General features: G+C 33.6%; 2 protein-coding genes across 4 annotated transcripts; both read left to right on the forward strand.

Annotated features, from left to right (window-relative positions):
* Nucleotides 1-3,445: 3,445 nt before the first annotated feature.
* On the forward strand, nt 3,446-9,380 carry LOC107826559 (homeobox protein knotted-1-like LET6). 2 transcript variants are annotated; one of them, XM_075234776.1, is made up of 4 exons: nt 3,446-4,526; nt 4,786-5,032; nt 8,271-8,515; nt 8,934-9,380. In XM_075234776.1, the coding sequence occupies exons 1-4, from the start codon at nt 4,200-4,202 to the stop codon at nt 9,135-9,137; spliced, it is 1,023 nt and encodes a 340-aa protein (XP_075090877.1). In that variant the 5' UTR covers nt 3,446-4,199; the 3' UTR covers nt 9,138-9,380. The 2 variants fall into 2 exon arrangements, with proteins under 2 accessions (XP_075090877.1, XP_075090876.1); XM_075234775.1 differs by having other exon boundaries at nt 3,448-4,526; nt 8,265-8,515.
* Nucleotides 9,381-10,522: 1,142 nt separating this feature from the next.
* Nucleotides 10,523-15,571, forward strand: LOC107826560 (chromatin remodeling protein EBS-like). Of its 2 annotated transcripts, none has more exons than XM_075234777.1 (5): nt 10,523-10,734; nt 11,814-12,156; nt 12,239-12,307; nt 13,118-13,253; nt 15,309-15,571. In XM_075234777.1, the coding sequence occupies exons 1-5, from the start codon at nt 10,662-10,664 to the stop codon at nt 15,333-15,335; spliced, it is 648 nt and encodes a 215-aa protein (XP_075090878.1). In that variant the 5' UTR covers nt 10,523-10,661; the 3' UTR covers nt 15,336-15,571. The 2 variants fall into 2 exon arrangements, with proteins under 2 accessions (XP_075090878.1, XP_016509034.1); XM_016653548.2 differs by lacking the exon at nt 15,309-15,571 and adding an exon at nt 14,178-14,633 and having other exon boundaries at nt 10,529-10,734.
* The last annotated feature ends 2,197 nt before the right edge of the window (nt 15,572-17,768 follow it).

The raw sequence follows: 17,768 nt of genomic DNA on the forward strand, positions 1-17,768 counted from the left end.
ACATACTATTTCAAGTTTACAGCTACCATAGCATCATAGGAGTACTATATATCTTCCCTTGGTCAATAATTTCACTATACCCAAAAAATAAAATTGCTACGAATTTCGTTGTTAATTTATTGTTAATTCATTGTTAAATAGGATTAGCAATAAATATTTCTGGTTAGCTATAAAAATTATTTGTCGCTAATTCATATTTTTTAGTAATGTTCAAGCTTTAAGGTTTAAAAAGTGCACCAAGAAAGAAAATAACATTGTCCAGGCATTTGCTGAAGAAAGGAGAGAAATGAAAAGATGGAGAATGAACATAAAAAGAAGCACTCGGTTAACACAATCGTTCACTTTCTTTATCTGATATAGTTATTTCTTTTACTTTTTTGGGGGCTATTTGTATGTTATTTTGTTGGATATACAGGTTGGAGTAACCTAAAAAATTAAATATTGCCTTCAAGATTCTTTTGGGGTGGGTAGCATTTTCCATAAAAGAGAGTAAAAACAATCTGAGGCAAAGTCCCCATGGTGTCCAAGTTACATTTTTTGCACTAAAATGGAAATTGGTGGGGATTGAAATACACAAACCAGAAGCTGCCATAAGATAATAATAGCATTGAATGCACCAAATTATCTAAATAAACTGAACAGGATATCTAGGAATGAAGTGTGCTGTTTGTCAATAATAGGAAACCGAAATTATATATGGCTATCGGAGCTTATTGAAATACTGACTCCGTTCACTTTTAATTGTCAACTATTCTAAAAATAAATTTTTATTTTTATTTGTCACTTTTCGCATATCAAGAAAAAAATAATTTATTTTTTCTGTTTTACCCTTAGCATTAATTACTCATTCCAAATCCATTAAGACTATACATCAATTAATATGTGTATCGTGATACATTATGTACTTTATTTATTACTCTCTCCGGTCCACAATAATTGACCATTTTACCTTTGGCACACTCATTAAGGAAATAGAACTCCTAGAGATAAATGATATATTCACTAAATTAATCTTAATTAATTGTTAACTTGACACATTGGAATATGTAAATAAGGACATACTTTGAAAAAATAAAATTAATTCTGTCTTGATTATGCAAATGGACATTTATTTTGGACCAAAATAAAAAGGTAATATGGTCACTTTTTGTGAATCGGATGAAGTATTTCTTAAGTGATGTGCAAAATCAATAGTGGACAAGTAAAAGCGAACGGAGCAAATATCAAATATCATGCCTTACAAGAAGAAAGAAGAAGAAGAAATAGACAACAAAGTTAATAGTCCCTATCCCAACAGGGTAAATCATATTTTATTCCAAACACTTGTTAGGCATTTTTCTCTTTTTATTTCTTCAGCAAGTTAGACCTATTTCTTAAAGGATACTTAATTTTTTTCTCCCTCTAAAAGGCTAATTAATGGACTTGATTAGTTAAATTTATATCTATATTATATTAACAGTACGAAAACTCTTAGTAAAATGTTGTTCGCCTTTTTTACCCTTATAATTTGACTTCATACTTGACAAAATAGACATTTAAATATTTTTTTAATATTTAGAATATTTTACGTAAGGAAAGATCTAATAACCAAAGTTAATTTTGTCCTAAATATTAGAAAAATAATTATTACATTTACCTAATAACTAAATTTTTGAATTCAAGTTATTCAACTATGATTTTGTTCCTTTAAAACTTGAATTCAAGTACGTATATTTTTATTCAGTAAAAAACGACAAGCTAATAGAAAATTCGTCTGGGAGAAGGAAACTACAATAAAAAAGAGAACACTTCAAAAAGCTATGTTTTCTGATTCAAACAGCTTTTGAAGTCACAAACGTCCTATTTTTTTTATATTTATGCTACGTCAAATTGTTTGGATGAACTTATGAAGATCATCAAGTGCAAAAATCAACGAAAGCAAATTGCCATAGGGGTTTGTAAGTTACTATCTAATCCTTATGCATTTTCTGTATTTTAGATTATGGTGTTATGAGTTGTTAGAAACTTTGGGATTTCATCGAAGTCAACACCGCAACACATAGTTTTAATAAATTTTTATTTTTAATTTTATTTTATGTTCCTCACTCCTCAGAATCTATGTTTTGCAGCTATATATATGCCTTTTTTCAATTTACAATATGAAATTTACCAGACTTTGTTTATTAAAACGGCTTAAAATTACATAGTAGAATGACAGTAGCACATAATTGCCAGACATAGTTATCTGATATTTAGTCAATTTTGTATACACCTATTTGTTTAGTAGGATCATCACCTTTAAGCACAATAAGTTAAGTTAAATCTTAATTTCAAAAGTTTTTTCTACTTATATAAATATTTTTGAAACATTGATAAATTGAAGTATGTCAAATTTTCATTTTACATCATAGTACTTTATAAAGAATATTACAAACTCTACGGACAAAGCAACAAAAGTATAATTTATTGAAAACCATGAGGGATTTTGTCCAAGTTGAAAAAATTACATGTAAAAAAGAAAGCTTTTTATTATTTGTTATATTTCTGATTGTGGAAAACAAATAATTTTCAAAGAATAAGGTGTTGTTTTAGAAAAATGGGAACAAAAATAAAATTAAATTAAGTTTTAGAAAAGAAACCTAGCAATCCGAAAAATTATTTATATAAATTTATTTGCAAGAAGTGGGGGCATATATTCTAATAGAGGGAAGAACCAAAGATTCAAATTTTTGCTATCGTTCTTTCTAACTCCTTACTGGTTAGTGCTTTTTTTTTTTTTGGGTATAAAATATAATCCCTGGCAATTGATGCATAATTCTTTCTATGTTCACCAATTGAAGGCTAAAGTAACAATAATATATGTTGGTTACTAATTTTAAGTATAAATCGACTACCATAAAGATAAAAAATACTATACAAGACAAATTTACTGATTTTAGTTCATTTTTCCTTTAAATTTATTTTTAACTCCACACAATTTTTATTTATATAAATTTTTTAAAACTTATATTCATTAATATAGAGTTTCACGCTACTCTAAATCTAGTACACTAATAAGATAAAAGAAGTTATTATTTTTATCAAATTAAATAATGATCATCTGATATCTTTGGGGTTATCCAATAATAATATTTTTGCACATTATCGAATTTATAAGTTAAATGCAATCTATAATACAAATATTCAAGCACAAAGTTCTTCACTTTGCATTATTTTTATTTAAGTACATCTTTAACCAATTCACTATTGTACATTAATCTACTATTAAGCTCAGAACTAACTAGAATAAAGTCAATTTACTGGTTATCAAAGGAAATATAATAAGGGAAAGCAAAACGAATCATAATAAATGAACGGACAAAATAACTCTCAACTTTTAATAGCAACAATACGGGTAATTCAATCTGCCTAGTCTCCCAATAACTCAATGAACGAGAACCAACCCCAACCCCCCCCCCCCCAAGAAAAAGAGGGGAAAAAACACACAAGAAACACATAAAAACACAGAAGAAACTGCACTGCACTGCACCTCGATTTGATCATTCCTCCTTGTGTCTGAAAAATCAAATTTATTTTTACTTAGACTACTAAGTTGCTACACTTTGTTTCACACACTCTCTCTCTATCTAGTCTAGGAGGGGATATTGCCAGTAATTGCAGTGTTTCAGTGGCAGTGCAAGAAAAGGGGGTTGGAGTTTTCATTGGGAAGGTAAAATATTTGCACCCAAAAACAAGCGAACCCATAAACACCTTCATGTTTTTCATAGGAACTCTCTTCTTCTTATTATTATTGTAAAAATACACAAGCTACCCTTTCCTTGTTACACAGTAGATAGATTATAGAGAGAGAGAAAAAGAGAACCCTATTTCTATTTTCACTTGCAGAGGGAAAAGAAAAGAAAAAGGAAAAAGAGTTGGGGTTGCAGGCTATGCTCTTTCTGAGAAGGAGAGAGAGAGGCAGTGTTTCTTATCTGACTACTACTATTACTAACTATGTATTCCATTAAGGATTTCCTGTAAAAAGCCTGATTTCAGTAAGCATAAAACTCGGGAGATCACTTGCTGCCTCTTTAGCCCCAAAAAGAGAGGGAAAACAAAGGATAATTACACAGAGTGCGCGTGTGTGTGTTTGTTTGGTTTCATAGGCAAAAATAAAAAGAACAAAATTAACACAAGAGAGTTATAAGAAACTCAGAGAAAGAAAAAGATACTAAGAGTTAATGGAGGGGGGTGGTTCTAGTGGAAATACTTCATGTTTAATGGGTTATAATGGAGATGACAACAACAACAACAGTGGAAATGCAGCCCTATGTCCTCCTCCAATGATGATGATGATGATGCCTCCTCCTATTAATAATAACAATGCAGAAAGCAGCAATAATATTGGTGGCAACAACAACAACAATATCCTGTTTCTTCCTTTCATGGACAACAACAACAATAATCCACATGAAGACGCAAACTGTTCTTCTACTTCCATCAAGTCTAAGATTATGGCTCATCCTCACTACCCTCGTCTCTTGTCTGCTTATGTCAATTGTCAAAAGGTGAAATTCACACCCCCCCCCCCAATTAATAAAAGGAAAAAGAACACATTTTTTTGAGAATTGCAAATTAAAATTCTTGTGAGAAACAAAGGGTTTGGTTTTCTATAGTTGACTCTTTATTGAAAAAAAGAGTGTGTTTCCCAAACCCCTGAAGGAAATTTGTTTTTATGAAAGGGACGGTAACTGATGTTCTTTTTACACACTTTTATATCTTTTGAAATGTTGATGAGAAGATAACCTAGTTATATATGTATTACAGATAGGAGCTCCGCCGGAAGTGGTGGCAAGGCTAGAGGAAGTATGTGCCACGTCAGCTACAATAGGCCGTAACAGTGGCGGCATTATCGGAGAAGATCCAGCGCTAGATCAGTTCATGGAAGCTTACTGTGAAATGCTGACAAAATATGAACAAGAACTCTCAAAACCCTTTAAGGAAGCCATGGTTTTTCTCTCAAGAATTGAGTGCCAGTTCAAAGCTCTCACTCTTACTTCCTCCTGTGAATCTGGTGATGACTCCTTCTCTAACCCCCTTTTCTTTGATGTTTCCCCCCTTAATATCGGTGGCTTCTATTCTTTTCAGATCCTAACTGTTTTTTTGAGTTTATTTTGATCAGTTGGTTTGTTTTTCTAAAAATTAATGTCCTCTGCATGTGCATGTTTCCAAGGATATGAGTATTTAATTAACTTTAAACGAGCTCCATTCCAGATGCAATTATTATTTTCCCATTCTTTAATCACATTCTACTCTCTTTTAGTACTAATCTTTTTATTTTCGGTATTTTTCTACATATTCAAACTAGTTTCTAGGGTAATATGGTATGCATCTTATAAGGCGTTGCTTTGTTATATATAGGTATGTAACAATGACTCTTTGTTTTGATTCCCTCTCAATGAACCTGTTTTGTTCTTCTACATATTCATCTTCTGTTTATGTTTGGAAATGTATAGTATGAGTAGGTGTAAACAGCAACATACATTTGTCCCTTGTTAATTATTTCAAACTTGATGTTTGTGTATGCTGAAGAAACCAATTTGTCTTGTTTCTTTATATGGTATGACCCTGGGGAATATGACTTTCATGTTGCAGTTTTTTTAAGAACAGCCAATCAAATTTCTTTTCACTATTCGTGTCCAGGTATTGTTTCTGTTATCATGTAGTTATCTAGTTAGTTTCATTCGAATCTTTATCTTTTGCGGAATAATTAAAAGCTTGTACCTGATCTAGTGAAATTCTAACCCCTAGTGTTAAATAAATTTTTATTTGGAATCAACTAAGTTATTTTATCTCTCACACTCTAAGAACCAGATTGTTGCAATTTATTTTTTTGGCGAACTCTTTTTCCACTATAAACTTGCATTTGAAGTCAGTTCTTATGGTTTAGTATTTAATAATTCACATAAATGCAAGTTCTGGTGGCATTTCATTTGTTTTAGGATAAATTGAAACTCTATCCTTTGCATGAATGTGGATGTTCTGATGTTCAAAGAGAAAGATTCTCTTTTTGTTAATGTAGAGTTTAAGTTAAAAAGTATTTGCAAGTAAATCTGTTTCATAGCATTTATTTATAACCTAACATGAATGACAGATTAACCTATATTTAACCTAAATAAAACTTAAATATTTGGTAAATAATAGTATTGTTTTAAGGCATAAAAATGGAGTTTATGAAAAATTTCGCTGAAGCATGCACTAATTTGTTGTCTTGGAAATGATTCATAGTTTACAAAATGCTTAAATGCAATGGTCTTTTGTTTAACTTTGAGAAAAGAACCTTTATCTACTGGGAGTAGTTTGTATATATTTGAATTCAAACTTTTTAACTTAATTAGTTTAACCTAGAAAGCAACAATTCAGTATGATTCCCCTGATCGTTCTCTTTGCCAGCACTAAATTTTCATTTATGGGCTGTGAGGAAGTGCTTGAGCTGAATGATTAAGGCATCACGAATAGTTCCAAACTTTGACATGATTTCAGGTCCCTCTAAATGTCGTCTCTAGTTACTACAGAAAAGAATATAAAGATAAATGACAACTGATGGAGATATGCACCTTGTTTTTAGAGGGACCCATACATGACTCTTGATTAGATTTGGAGCTTTGATTGGAGTATATGATAACCTCCTTGATATTTCATTAAAAAATATTTCTTTTCTCATGCAGTAAATCATTGGGTGTTCCATTTCCCTGAAATGGGAAAAATGAAATCACGCTTTGCTTGTCTTCACTTCCTCTTTTTGCTTATTATTTGACAAATAGAATGTGATTTCTAGCTACTACTATTTTAATGTTTCCTGATTAATGAAGTTGGTGCATTTATATCGGAACTTCTGTTTGATTTTATAGTTCGTCCAGTTTTTTGGTTGATTTCGTTTTCTTTTTGGTCCACCAAATATCTGATCAAATTTATTCCCAAATGAAAAACACTGACTGCTTATTATGATCTCGTCGTATTATTGTTCATATGCTAGTTGGCAAGCAGTTTCTTATTCAGTCAATGTTGTATGTAATTTTCTTTCTTTTTGGACTTATTATTGATTTAGTCGACATACATAGAACTTGTGAAATAGTAAGGTATTTTTAAATGAGCCTTTAATTGGCTGAAGGACCCTTTGAGGTGCGAAAGTAAATCTTGTGGTGCCTACTTTCCTTTGTGCAAAAGGAGTGTCATTCCACGAGAATGAGCATTTTTAGTGCTTGCACTCAAGAGACAACCGAAAGAATTAGCTCTTTTTGAACTTATTCTTAACCATTGATAGGGACCCTCAAGTTTGTTGGTTGATGATTAATAATGCAGTCATTCTCAAGTTTATAGTAACTAAGTTACGTTGCTCAAAGTTTATAAGCTTCTGAAATGTTGTTGTACCTTGCACAGATTTGGTGAATTAGGAATTCTTTCTTTTATTATTGTGTTAATTCTAGCATATACTTTTGCTACTCTAATGTGAGAAAGCACTGAAAGAGGTATTCAAATGCAAACACTAAGAGCAAATGATTAAGAATTTGTTTGTACATAACTAAAAGATCTATGTCAGCCTAGTATTTGGCAACTCTATCCTGCCAAACCTTTAAGGACTTCCCCTAATTAAAGCAGAAAAGTGTCCGAGAAACTTTGGCCGTACTCATACGTAAATTTGTTAACAAATACATATCTATTAATTGTGGTTTTCTATTCATTCATTGAGATGACTGAGCCTCTTTTGCATTAAAACAAGAAAATTACTACTTTGCACTATATTGCACTTTGCTAAAGCATGATTTTATCCTTGGATGTTTTAAATTCACTTCAGCTAGAGACAATATCTTTCTTTCTTTTTTATGCTGATATAGATGGTACTATTGATTGCTTGATCTTCTTGCATGTACATTGATAACCTATCATGAGTTTTTGCTGTTTTTATTTGCCTGTTTACTTCTCGGTTTTCATCAGTTGACTTACTGTTAAATATGCCTTTTGTATTTGATTTTATTAAATTATGGAGCTCTGAATACATGAATCCTGGAGAAATTTATTCACAGTTCAATGAAATTGAACGGCTTTTGGACTTTAGTAACCATATGGGTTCTAAAAGTGGCGTGACATTGGTTTGTTGATCCCCATCTGAAAGCTTGTCATGTATCTTAATATCTAGTGATTCTTTCTATTATGTTCCAGTGAAGCAGAAACTCATTTAAGCGACAAGAGTTGCTGCAGCTTTTAAAAATTCTTATTTGGCTGATGCTTATGCTAAAGTCTTACAGTTGCAGCTCTTGGTGAGGCAATCGATAGAAATGGATCATCTGAAGAGGAGGTTGATGTGAATAATGGTTTCATCGACCCTCAGGCTGAAGATCAAGAACTGAAAGGTCAATTGCTGCGCAAATACAGCGGTTACTTGGGTAGCCTTAAGCAGGAGTTCATGAAGAAGAGGAAGAAAGGCAAACTGCCTAAGGAAGCAAGGCAACAACTGCTGGACTGGTGGACCAGACATTACAAATGGCCATATCCATCGGTATTACCCTCTTTGCCTTTATATCATTATTTTTCTATTGATGTATGAAATATGCATCTATTAATCCATTGTTTTACATATATCGATCATTTCATCAATTTCTGTTCTGCGTCATTTCGGTGTAATACTCACCACGCTTGCCTTACAAGTGATCAGGAGTTGTGATGATGACGCATACTGATAAGTTTAACTTTTGTGCACCAGCGAATACTTTTTTTACCATTAGGTTAAGATGTCTTAACAACAATAGGTAAGTGCTTTCAGTATTCCTAATCTTGTAGTAACATAAAATTTTGCAATAAATAGCCTTCTATAACCAGTTAAAAAACACTGCAGTGTAAATTCATAAAAGAAATGTACAATTCCGAGGAAAATCTCATGATCCATTTACCTGTGTGTGTGTGTTATATATTAACAGGAATCCCAGAAGCTGGCACTTGCTGAATCTACAGGATTGGACCAGAAGCAAATAAACAACTGGTTTATCAACCAAAGAAAAAGGCACTGGAAACCTTCAGAGGATATGCAGTTTGTGGTAATGGATGCTGCTCATCCACATTACTATATGGACAATGTTCTGGGTAATCCTTTCCCAATGGATATGACACCAACTCTCCTCTAAATTCTGGAGATGGCCAATTCCAACTTATGAAAATTAGAGTGATTCTTGAATCTTCAAAATGTGTATTTCTAAATCTATTGTCAAGGATGTTTTGCATATATATTTCTCGTATGCATGTAGTTATTGTAATTCCAAGGCTAATACCTTAAGTACTGGTAGTTCGAGCTATTTCTGTTATGGTTAACTCTCTGAAATTAAATTTACTACTAGTTTGTTTTAAGGTCCGATGTCTATTTTAAAGTTCATGTATTTGCGTATTAGTGTCGGTGACTAAGCTTGTACGGATAATAACTAGAATAACCTTATTGTTTTATTTATAGTTGCTTTCATTTTATGATGGTATAGATATACATTTTAAAAGTAGTTCAGTTGGATACACTGTATTTGAGCTCCTGAACGATATCTCATGTGCTGCGATTTGAGTATTAAATTCTTGACAAATCTGAGACGAAATGGTGTATTTATAGTTGGAAAGTTGAGCAATAATATTTAATGAATTGTACTCGTCAAATGGCCCCCAAAGCCTTTTTCATTAGCGTGTGAAATAGTGGTCTTTGAACACAAAATTGCACACTTACCCACCCAAATGGCTTCAGTAGCAAACTGAAGCCCACTTCATGAAGAAGGCTTTCCTAGAATTGGGATCTTTACACAAATAGCCGGTCATATTAATTATTTACTTTTTTAGCCTTATATATTGATTATAGTTTAATCATATCACTTATACATTCACTGACTATTTTTAGTTTAAGTGATATGATGAACGGCTATTTGGGTTAATTCTTAAAGAATTAAGGGCAAATTACACATTTGACCGGTCAGCAAAAATAATTGTATCTCTTAGCTAAGTATACAAATATAATAGAAATTACATGTTTAAATGTTAGTTAAAATTTATACTATATTCTGAATCTCGAGAAACGGAAAACCTCATATAAATTGATTTGGAGGGAGTACTATTTATAGTTCTGCTGAGACTTATGGCAAATGTTGTATTTTACTCCATGAGAAAGAACTTTGTCCGACAATATTATTATTTTTATTTTTGAGAGGCTTCACAGTTATTACTTATTTTATTTTATGGGTTAATCCTAAGTTTTATATTAAAAACTCTAAATGAAACAAATTAAGTCCTTGCCCAAAAATATAACAAAATAAAAGTAAGTAAAAATAGCAACTCCTTCCGCCGAGAAAGTTACTTTTGCACAACTTATTTAAAGACGAGGCCTATTTTACTGTATATTGGATTCTATATATTGTACTCAAAAAACTATAATAAATCTTCTAGTCAATAGTAAGCCAAAAAGAAAAAAAACTCCAACTTTGTATTAGTGTCAAATTAAAAAAAAGAATAAAAAATTCTAGGGTTTATAAGGAAACCCTTCAGTTTCAGGAGAATCAAATGAATGCCATCCATCTTCGAGAAGCTACGAAAGCATCCACAAGAATGCACCTAGATTTTCGTCTTCCCTTTTGAATCTACATCTTAATACGCTCTCACACTGCAAAATCCCCTCATTTTCCATGGCCAAGACCCGACCTGGAAAACGTGACTTGGACTCTTACACCATTAGACGCACCAACAAAGTTGTCAGAGGTATCTACAAATTCCATCTGCATTGTTTTTTCTCTAAAAAATGTGGTCTTTTGGAATCAGCTTACGTGTAACTCGACTAACCTGTTGCAACCCACCAGTACATGTGGGGCATGTGGGTTCGCTCTAGGGGGTTGTAGCGGCTATTTGAACGTGGGATTTAGGTTTTGTTAGGATTTTTGTGTGGTGTTTGCTTTAGGTTTTTGAAGAAGAAGATAAGGCTCTTTGTGAGACATGCATGTGTATACCCGCCTATTAAGGTGTTTGAAATTGTTTCTGCATTTGTTTTTGCTTGTGTCTATGCTCATATAGAATTATAGATAGTGGCTTAGAAGAAAGATTGTTTCTTTGTAATGGTTAGCAGCTGGCATTTTTTGGCCATAATTTGTTTTTAATCTTTTCTTCCTTTATACCCTGTGCATTCAACTGCTTTATCTGTTTTTCCATGTAAATGGCTTAGTAGGAATGATTATTACCCCATTTTTGTGGATATTAGTGAGTTATTCTCCTTCATATTTGTCTGTTCTCCTACAAGCGCCTAAATATACTCATTCATATGAGCAATTATGATTGAATTTCCTGGAACTTAGATGGATTATTGTTTCTGATTTCTGTTTTTGCACCATTGAAAAAGGAAAAAGGCCTGTGCTATGCAAAAGAAGAGAATCTGTTGTGCTTTAGTAAGTTTGTAGACAGGCAGAGAAACGTGTTTATGCATACACATGGAACATGTTATATGCCATTTGGAGAGCATTCAGCATAATTTTATGGCCATTAGAGAGGATGAGATTGTTGAGGAGTTGGATAATGGTAAAGATGCTAGTTATGCTTTTTTTATGTACGTTGACAGAAGTATCCAGCTGTTTTATGCAGGCAATGCCTCTGCACTCGTTCCTAACAGTGGAACCACTCGAATGACTGTGCTCATTTTGTACTTCTCTTTAGTACTTAAGATCTGCATTAGCTGCTTAATTATGTTGCTGTTGCTGGGGATTTTAGAAATGGCATTTGATCCTTATCATGTAGTTGTGATCTGTGAATTGCATAACTGAATTTGGTTTTGATTGCTTATGACTGTGAAGCTGGAGACTGTGTGTTGATGCGACCATCAGAAGGCGATACGGCTCCATATGTGGCACGTGTAGAAAAAATTGAAGCTGATAACCGGAACAATATAAAGGTGCATGTTAGATGGTATTACCGGCCAGAGGAGTCACTGGGAGGGCGGAGACAGTTTCATGGAGCAAAGGAGTTATTCTTGTCTGACCACTACGATGTCCAAAGTGCCCACACTATAGATGGGAAGTGCATTGTTCACTCTTTCAAGAACTATACTAAGCTTGAGAATGTTGGTCCGGAGGATTACTACTGCCGGTTTGAGTATAAAGCAGCAACCGGAGCTTTTGTGCCAGATCGTGTTGCAGTGTAAGTTTATGAGATGTCATTTGTTCTGATTGAACTTGAGTAATATTCTTCTAACTCATATTTCTTTTTTTTCGCTCTGAAGGTATTGCAAATGCGAGATGCCATATAACCCAGATGATTTAATGGTACAATGTGAGGAGTGCAAGGACTGGTATACACACACCATTTTATCTTACTGATTAAATTTCCGACTATCAGTAATGAATTATTTACATTGATTTCCTCTTCTCTTGAATGCTGGAAAACCAAATGATAAAACAAGTAAATAAACAGGAAAAGGAACATGAAAGAGTAGAGATCTTCTTTCTTGTTGCCTGTGTATGGCAGCTGAAAGAACCTTAGACAGTTGGGCTACCTCTGCTCTTCCTTCTTAGAGAGTTCTGCTATGTTATTATTTTTAAATCTTTTTTTTTATATGTTAAAAAGGGCGCTATCTCAAGGAATGTTTAGTTTTTCTTGCTTATTTTTCCGTAGTATTCATTATGTGCAATATATGAAGAGCATATCTGTGTGGTGAAAGTGGTGGCTGATCTTTGCACTATGATTATTTTGTGTAAAGCACAAATATTAAGTAAATGGATATTCATCCCTAGCAACTTATCCGAAAAGAAGAATAAAAAGTTTTCTTAGTTCGAATTGGTGATTTCTTAGTTTCCAGCATGAAAATTGCATAGGCCTATCTATAAGTTTTGAATTGGTCGTAATGTTGTGCATACATAAAAGACTTCCACATCTCAATTATCTAGCAACAATCTGGGGTTGAGTGAATTTTTTCTGGGTGCTGTCCAAGTATGAGTTCCACATTGTATATAACCTGTTATAGCCACTGTTCTCAAGACGGGACTGTACTTTCACGTTATATCTGATTGGTTAAACCAAAAAAGCAGCCAGGCTTGTAGTTCCAGTTTTAAAAGCATTGCATGCTTTCATTTCTTACAATTCGTTCCCTTGATCTTTGTAGGTATCATCCAGCCTGTGTGGGCCTGACTAGTGAACAAGCTAAACAAATAGGTGACTTTGTTTGTTCCGACTGCTCGTCCGAAGATCTGAAGAAGTCTCATAATACTTATGCTGCATCCCCTCTGTCTAATGGCAAGGTAGCATGTTCATGGCTTCTTTTAGCTGTTGTTGATTGGTTTTTAACATGTTAAAAGATGGAGTTTGTAGTAGTTATCCGCTTCAGCTAATTTTTTACGATAGCATGAATAAGAATTTGCTGGAATAGGTCCAAATGGAGTGGAATGGATATAGGGGATTCTATAGCATACTCAACTAGTCTGGGATTAAGACATTATTGTTGCAGTGACAAACAGCATCTCCTACCATAAGGATGAAAGGGTTAAACAAGTGATGAGCTTTAGACATTAGGATGGACAGAATCCATTAATTATAGACTTTTCTTTAGGTTCTAGAACTATCTAGGTGGACTAACTTCTGAAATTATGAAAGGTGAAAAGTCATTTATTATTACCATTTATTATTACCATGATTGCCATCATTGAGTCCTTTTGACTCCGTTCTGATTTCACAGAAAAAAAGAGAGCAAGAACTCGTCTTTTATTTTCGTCATGCGAGTTTCAAATTAGCGACTGTATCGGCTGCTACCATGAGTCTCAATCCAGTTTCTTAAAATTTGTTATGTTAGCCAAGTAGTTAGTCCCGTTGCATTGGCTAAGTGACTGAAATACATGTACTTATAAATCTGCTTCATTTTCTAGTCAACGTGATGTTGAACTTTTGCGTAAAGATGACTATAAGAAGTCCTCCCTTTATGCATCTTCTGGAAACATTATTTTGTCAAAAACTTTCTTACTATATTCTAAAAAGGGGAAAGAAAACAAAAAAGATGTTCTCCCACTTGAGATACATGCCAAGGCTATCTGTGGTAAAAAAAAAAAAAAGGTGAGCTTTTAAGTACTTATTTAGTCATCCTTACATGAAATAGAAGTTACATATTGCAGATTCAAAGGTACAGGTGCATGTAGACTGAGAAGTGTGCTTTTGTGGTTGTGAAACTGTAGGACTCTTGTTATTAGAGATGTGTTTAAGGCTTGAAGATGGATGGCTTACGCTAAGGCACCATTGAAGCTGAGGCTCTTGGACTCCCTCTAAACAATAAATATGGGCGGAAAATCGAATATTATTTGTTAGGAATATGTCGTTATAAAATGTATTTGGTAATTATGGATTTGGGGGAGTGTTAAGTCCATATTGGTTGAGGGAATGAGTTGTAGTCTCCTTATATGGTCTTGGGCAATCATCCCCTGAGAAACTTCTTGGATTGAGTTAGGCCCAAGGTGTTGAGTGGGATTTCACTGGGTTGTTGAGTAGAACCCTCGTCTATGCTGTTGGAACTTTGTTGTTGAGCAACAAGTTCCCTTTGATGATGCTGTAATTGCATTTTCATTCTCATCTGATCCTTGCTTTGGTTGATTATTGTAATTCTTCTTTTTGAAAAGGTAAGTATTATTATTCACAACTTCAGCACTAAGAATGTGCTGGCAATGCTGTACAGAGGTGAGCAAAAAACCAAAAAAACATATCCCTTTTCTACTCTTGGAGGGACCATATGAAATCTAAAATAGATTCAACATCATTTAGAAGTTCTCTTTTATGCCAAAGTAAAACAAAAAATTCTGCTGGGTTTCATCTTATGGATAGAATTGAATATGTGTCCTCGAAGCATCTTGAATTTCTTTTCGTCCATCATCGACCAAATGCAAGCACAGGGGTTTTATTCCACGAGTTAGCTCTTCCTTTATCCAGTCCTGCTCTATTCCAGCATCTCAAAAGGTCAACTGTAGCAGCATAACCCATTGGACCCCCCTCTCCCCCCCCCCAACCCAACAAAATTCAAGAAAAGTTGCTATAGCTGATCTGTAATAGGACAATGTAGTAACAGGTGTCGATGAGATAAGGCAGGGCCCTCATTTTTTCTGATGTCCTTTCCTTGTCATAGTCACCATTGCTTTGTTTAATCTTTGAAAGTACTAGGGAAACTTGCTAAATACTTTGAACATACGCAAGTGTGGTACATACTTGTATGGTATGCATACCTAAGTCCTTGCTTCATCTTTCCTGGTTATAGTTAGACTCTCTCTCTCTCACACACACAGCCATAATTGCTTAATAATTCTCCAACGACTTTTCAGGTTGAGCCGAAGCGCCAGAAGAGGTAGGCGGAGCTGTAGTAAGAAGGACGAAGCTAGTTTTCTTCATGTTTTGGATGCTCATCTGCATTTTGTACAGTGCAATGAACGGAAACTATGTTCTTTGCATAGATTAGCTGGTATCTGTTATGTCTTCCTTATCAGTAGTTCTTGTATGTACTAGAAGATTGGAAGACGACTCTTCAAAAATATTGTTAGATTAACAAGACTTTCTTTTGAATTTGAATCCGACATTTAGTGTAAAAGCATCGACATGTCATCTTACTAATGCTTAGAATTTGGACACTGGATGATATTATTCCCGGCTTACTACCCGCTGAGCAATCTTCAAACCAAAACTTGCTTTTTTTGACAGTGGTTAAGCAGCTTACTGTTTTGATGTAAGACATCTAGGAAACTGCTAATTATCAAGGAAAAAAATATATTATTAAAAAATAGACCCTTGGAATGCTATTTACTCTCAGTATCTATTACTCCTAGTTGCTCTACTTGTTTCAAACTAATCATTTTCAGGGATCAATTAGATCAAATTTTGAAATAATAGATTGGATATGAGATTAAATTGGCCTTTTCAAATTAAAATCAAGAAAGATCTAGAAACTGATGAGGAAGTACAGTGTTACAATCTGTATCTCTCAATATATTTACATAACCTAAAAAGAAACTATGAAAGCATAGTAGGCTGTAATTTACATCTCTCATGCCTTCGAGAGGAGTAATAAGGACTTAAATCATGTGAAATGTATTAAAAACGATTCTCAATAAATGCTGACGAGATATTGAGAACAAGGAAAGTTGCAGAGGTTTTAACTCATCACAAGAATAGGTCACAATGGAAAAAGATTTAATTCCATGTTTAAATGTGGATTTAAGTTTTCTAGAGGACGAAAAAGCCCCTCTAATTGACGTGTTGTTGAACCACTGTCAAGGGTGTTTAGAGGAAAGGAGAAATTAAGACAATGCTAAGATACTATAGCCATGTAATAGTATACAGCCGATACCAATTAATTGAGTTTAAGTTTTAGACATGTTCATAATGTTACTTTTAAGTCCCAATGTCTTCTAGGAATTCTTTGGTCTTCTTAAAAATTTATATGTCAGTAAAAAATAAAGAGAATGAGCTTAAATAAAGCGATGTACATACTGAAAATTAATTAATATAGACCTTAACTTACTCAGGATTGAGGTGAAGTAATAGTAGTTGTAGCAACCACATATATCTTGATCGAAGAGCGGAGATGAGGCTTAATTGAAGTTGCTATTTGTTTCATTTATATGAAGTCTTGATGAGATAATGTAGAATTATACACCCGCTTTCCCTGCAAAATACACATTTCTCTCCTACAAAGCCAATCTTAGTCTCTCCTATTCTACGGGCAACTTTTTTGTATTTGCAGTTTCAGAGATTTTATACTACATAATACTAGCTAATAGAGCTGAGCTTGTAATAAAATCCTAGTCTCATATTATGAAACGATTTTTCACGTCGATTTGTGCGTACGTTACTGGTTTACAGGTAATTACAGCAAAGAGCTAAAAAGCTGCTCTTACCAAATTAATTAACTATGTAAAGAACAATTATATGGAGATTACGAAAGTAAAACAGGAAACTAAAATGATTATCATTTATCATGAAAGTAGGATATACTACTAAACAAGAAAATGGAAATTTTAACGTGCTAAGGCTTTATGCGCTGATGCCATTTTAGCACATCATTAGTTTGCGTGGCGGATTACGAACAAAAATATCAACTTATCTGCAGGATGAGAAAAATAGCACTTTCTGCCATTTCAAATAACTTACTGCAAAATAGGAAGAAGAAACCATGCATGCACAGCGCAGAAACACACAGTCAAGATGCTTTCCAACTTCCAAGTCATTTCACAAATAGTCACAGGCCAGGAACTAATTTTCCACTCAATCAATTATCTTATTATCTTGTTGTTACTCTTTTCTTTTTGCTTCTCCACTATATACCGTATTTATTTTTCAAAATTGCTATAATTTTTGCTTTCCTTGAGCCGAAGGTCTATTGGAAACTGCCTCTCTACCTTCACAAGGTAGGGGTAACATCTGCGTACACACTACCTTCCTCAGACCCCACTTGTGAAATTACACTGGGTATGTTATTGTTGTTGTAAGTAGAAACAAAAATTTTCAATACACCAAAAGTTAAAAAGTTGAATTTTCTATATTGACAGCAAGTAACTATTCAGTATAAGTGTAAGCAATCACCCATCAGGTCGCTTAAAGTTAAAGAAAGAGTTTATGGTAAACATGTGTTAGTAAAGAAAAAGGAGTAGCTAAGTTGTTGTAGCAAGTAAAATTATCCTAAGCGTGTCAGTATATAGAATTTTTTTGAATTCTATTAATTGTAGTTTCACAGTAACTAAGCGGTTTACACATCAATATATAGTTGGCAGACAACTCAACAAAGCTCA

The sequence above is a fragment of the Nicotiana tabacum genome, chromosome 17 (genome assembly GCF_000715075.1).
Source record: "Nicotiana tabacum cultivar K326 chromosome 17, ASM71507v2, whole genome shotgun sequence".
Taxonomy (NCBI): Eukaryota; Viridiplantae; Streptophyta; class Magnoliopsida; order Solanales; family Solanaceae; genus Nicotiana; species Nicotiana tabacum.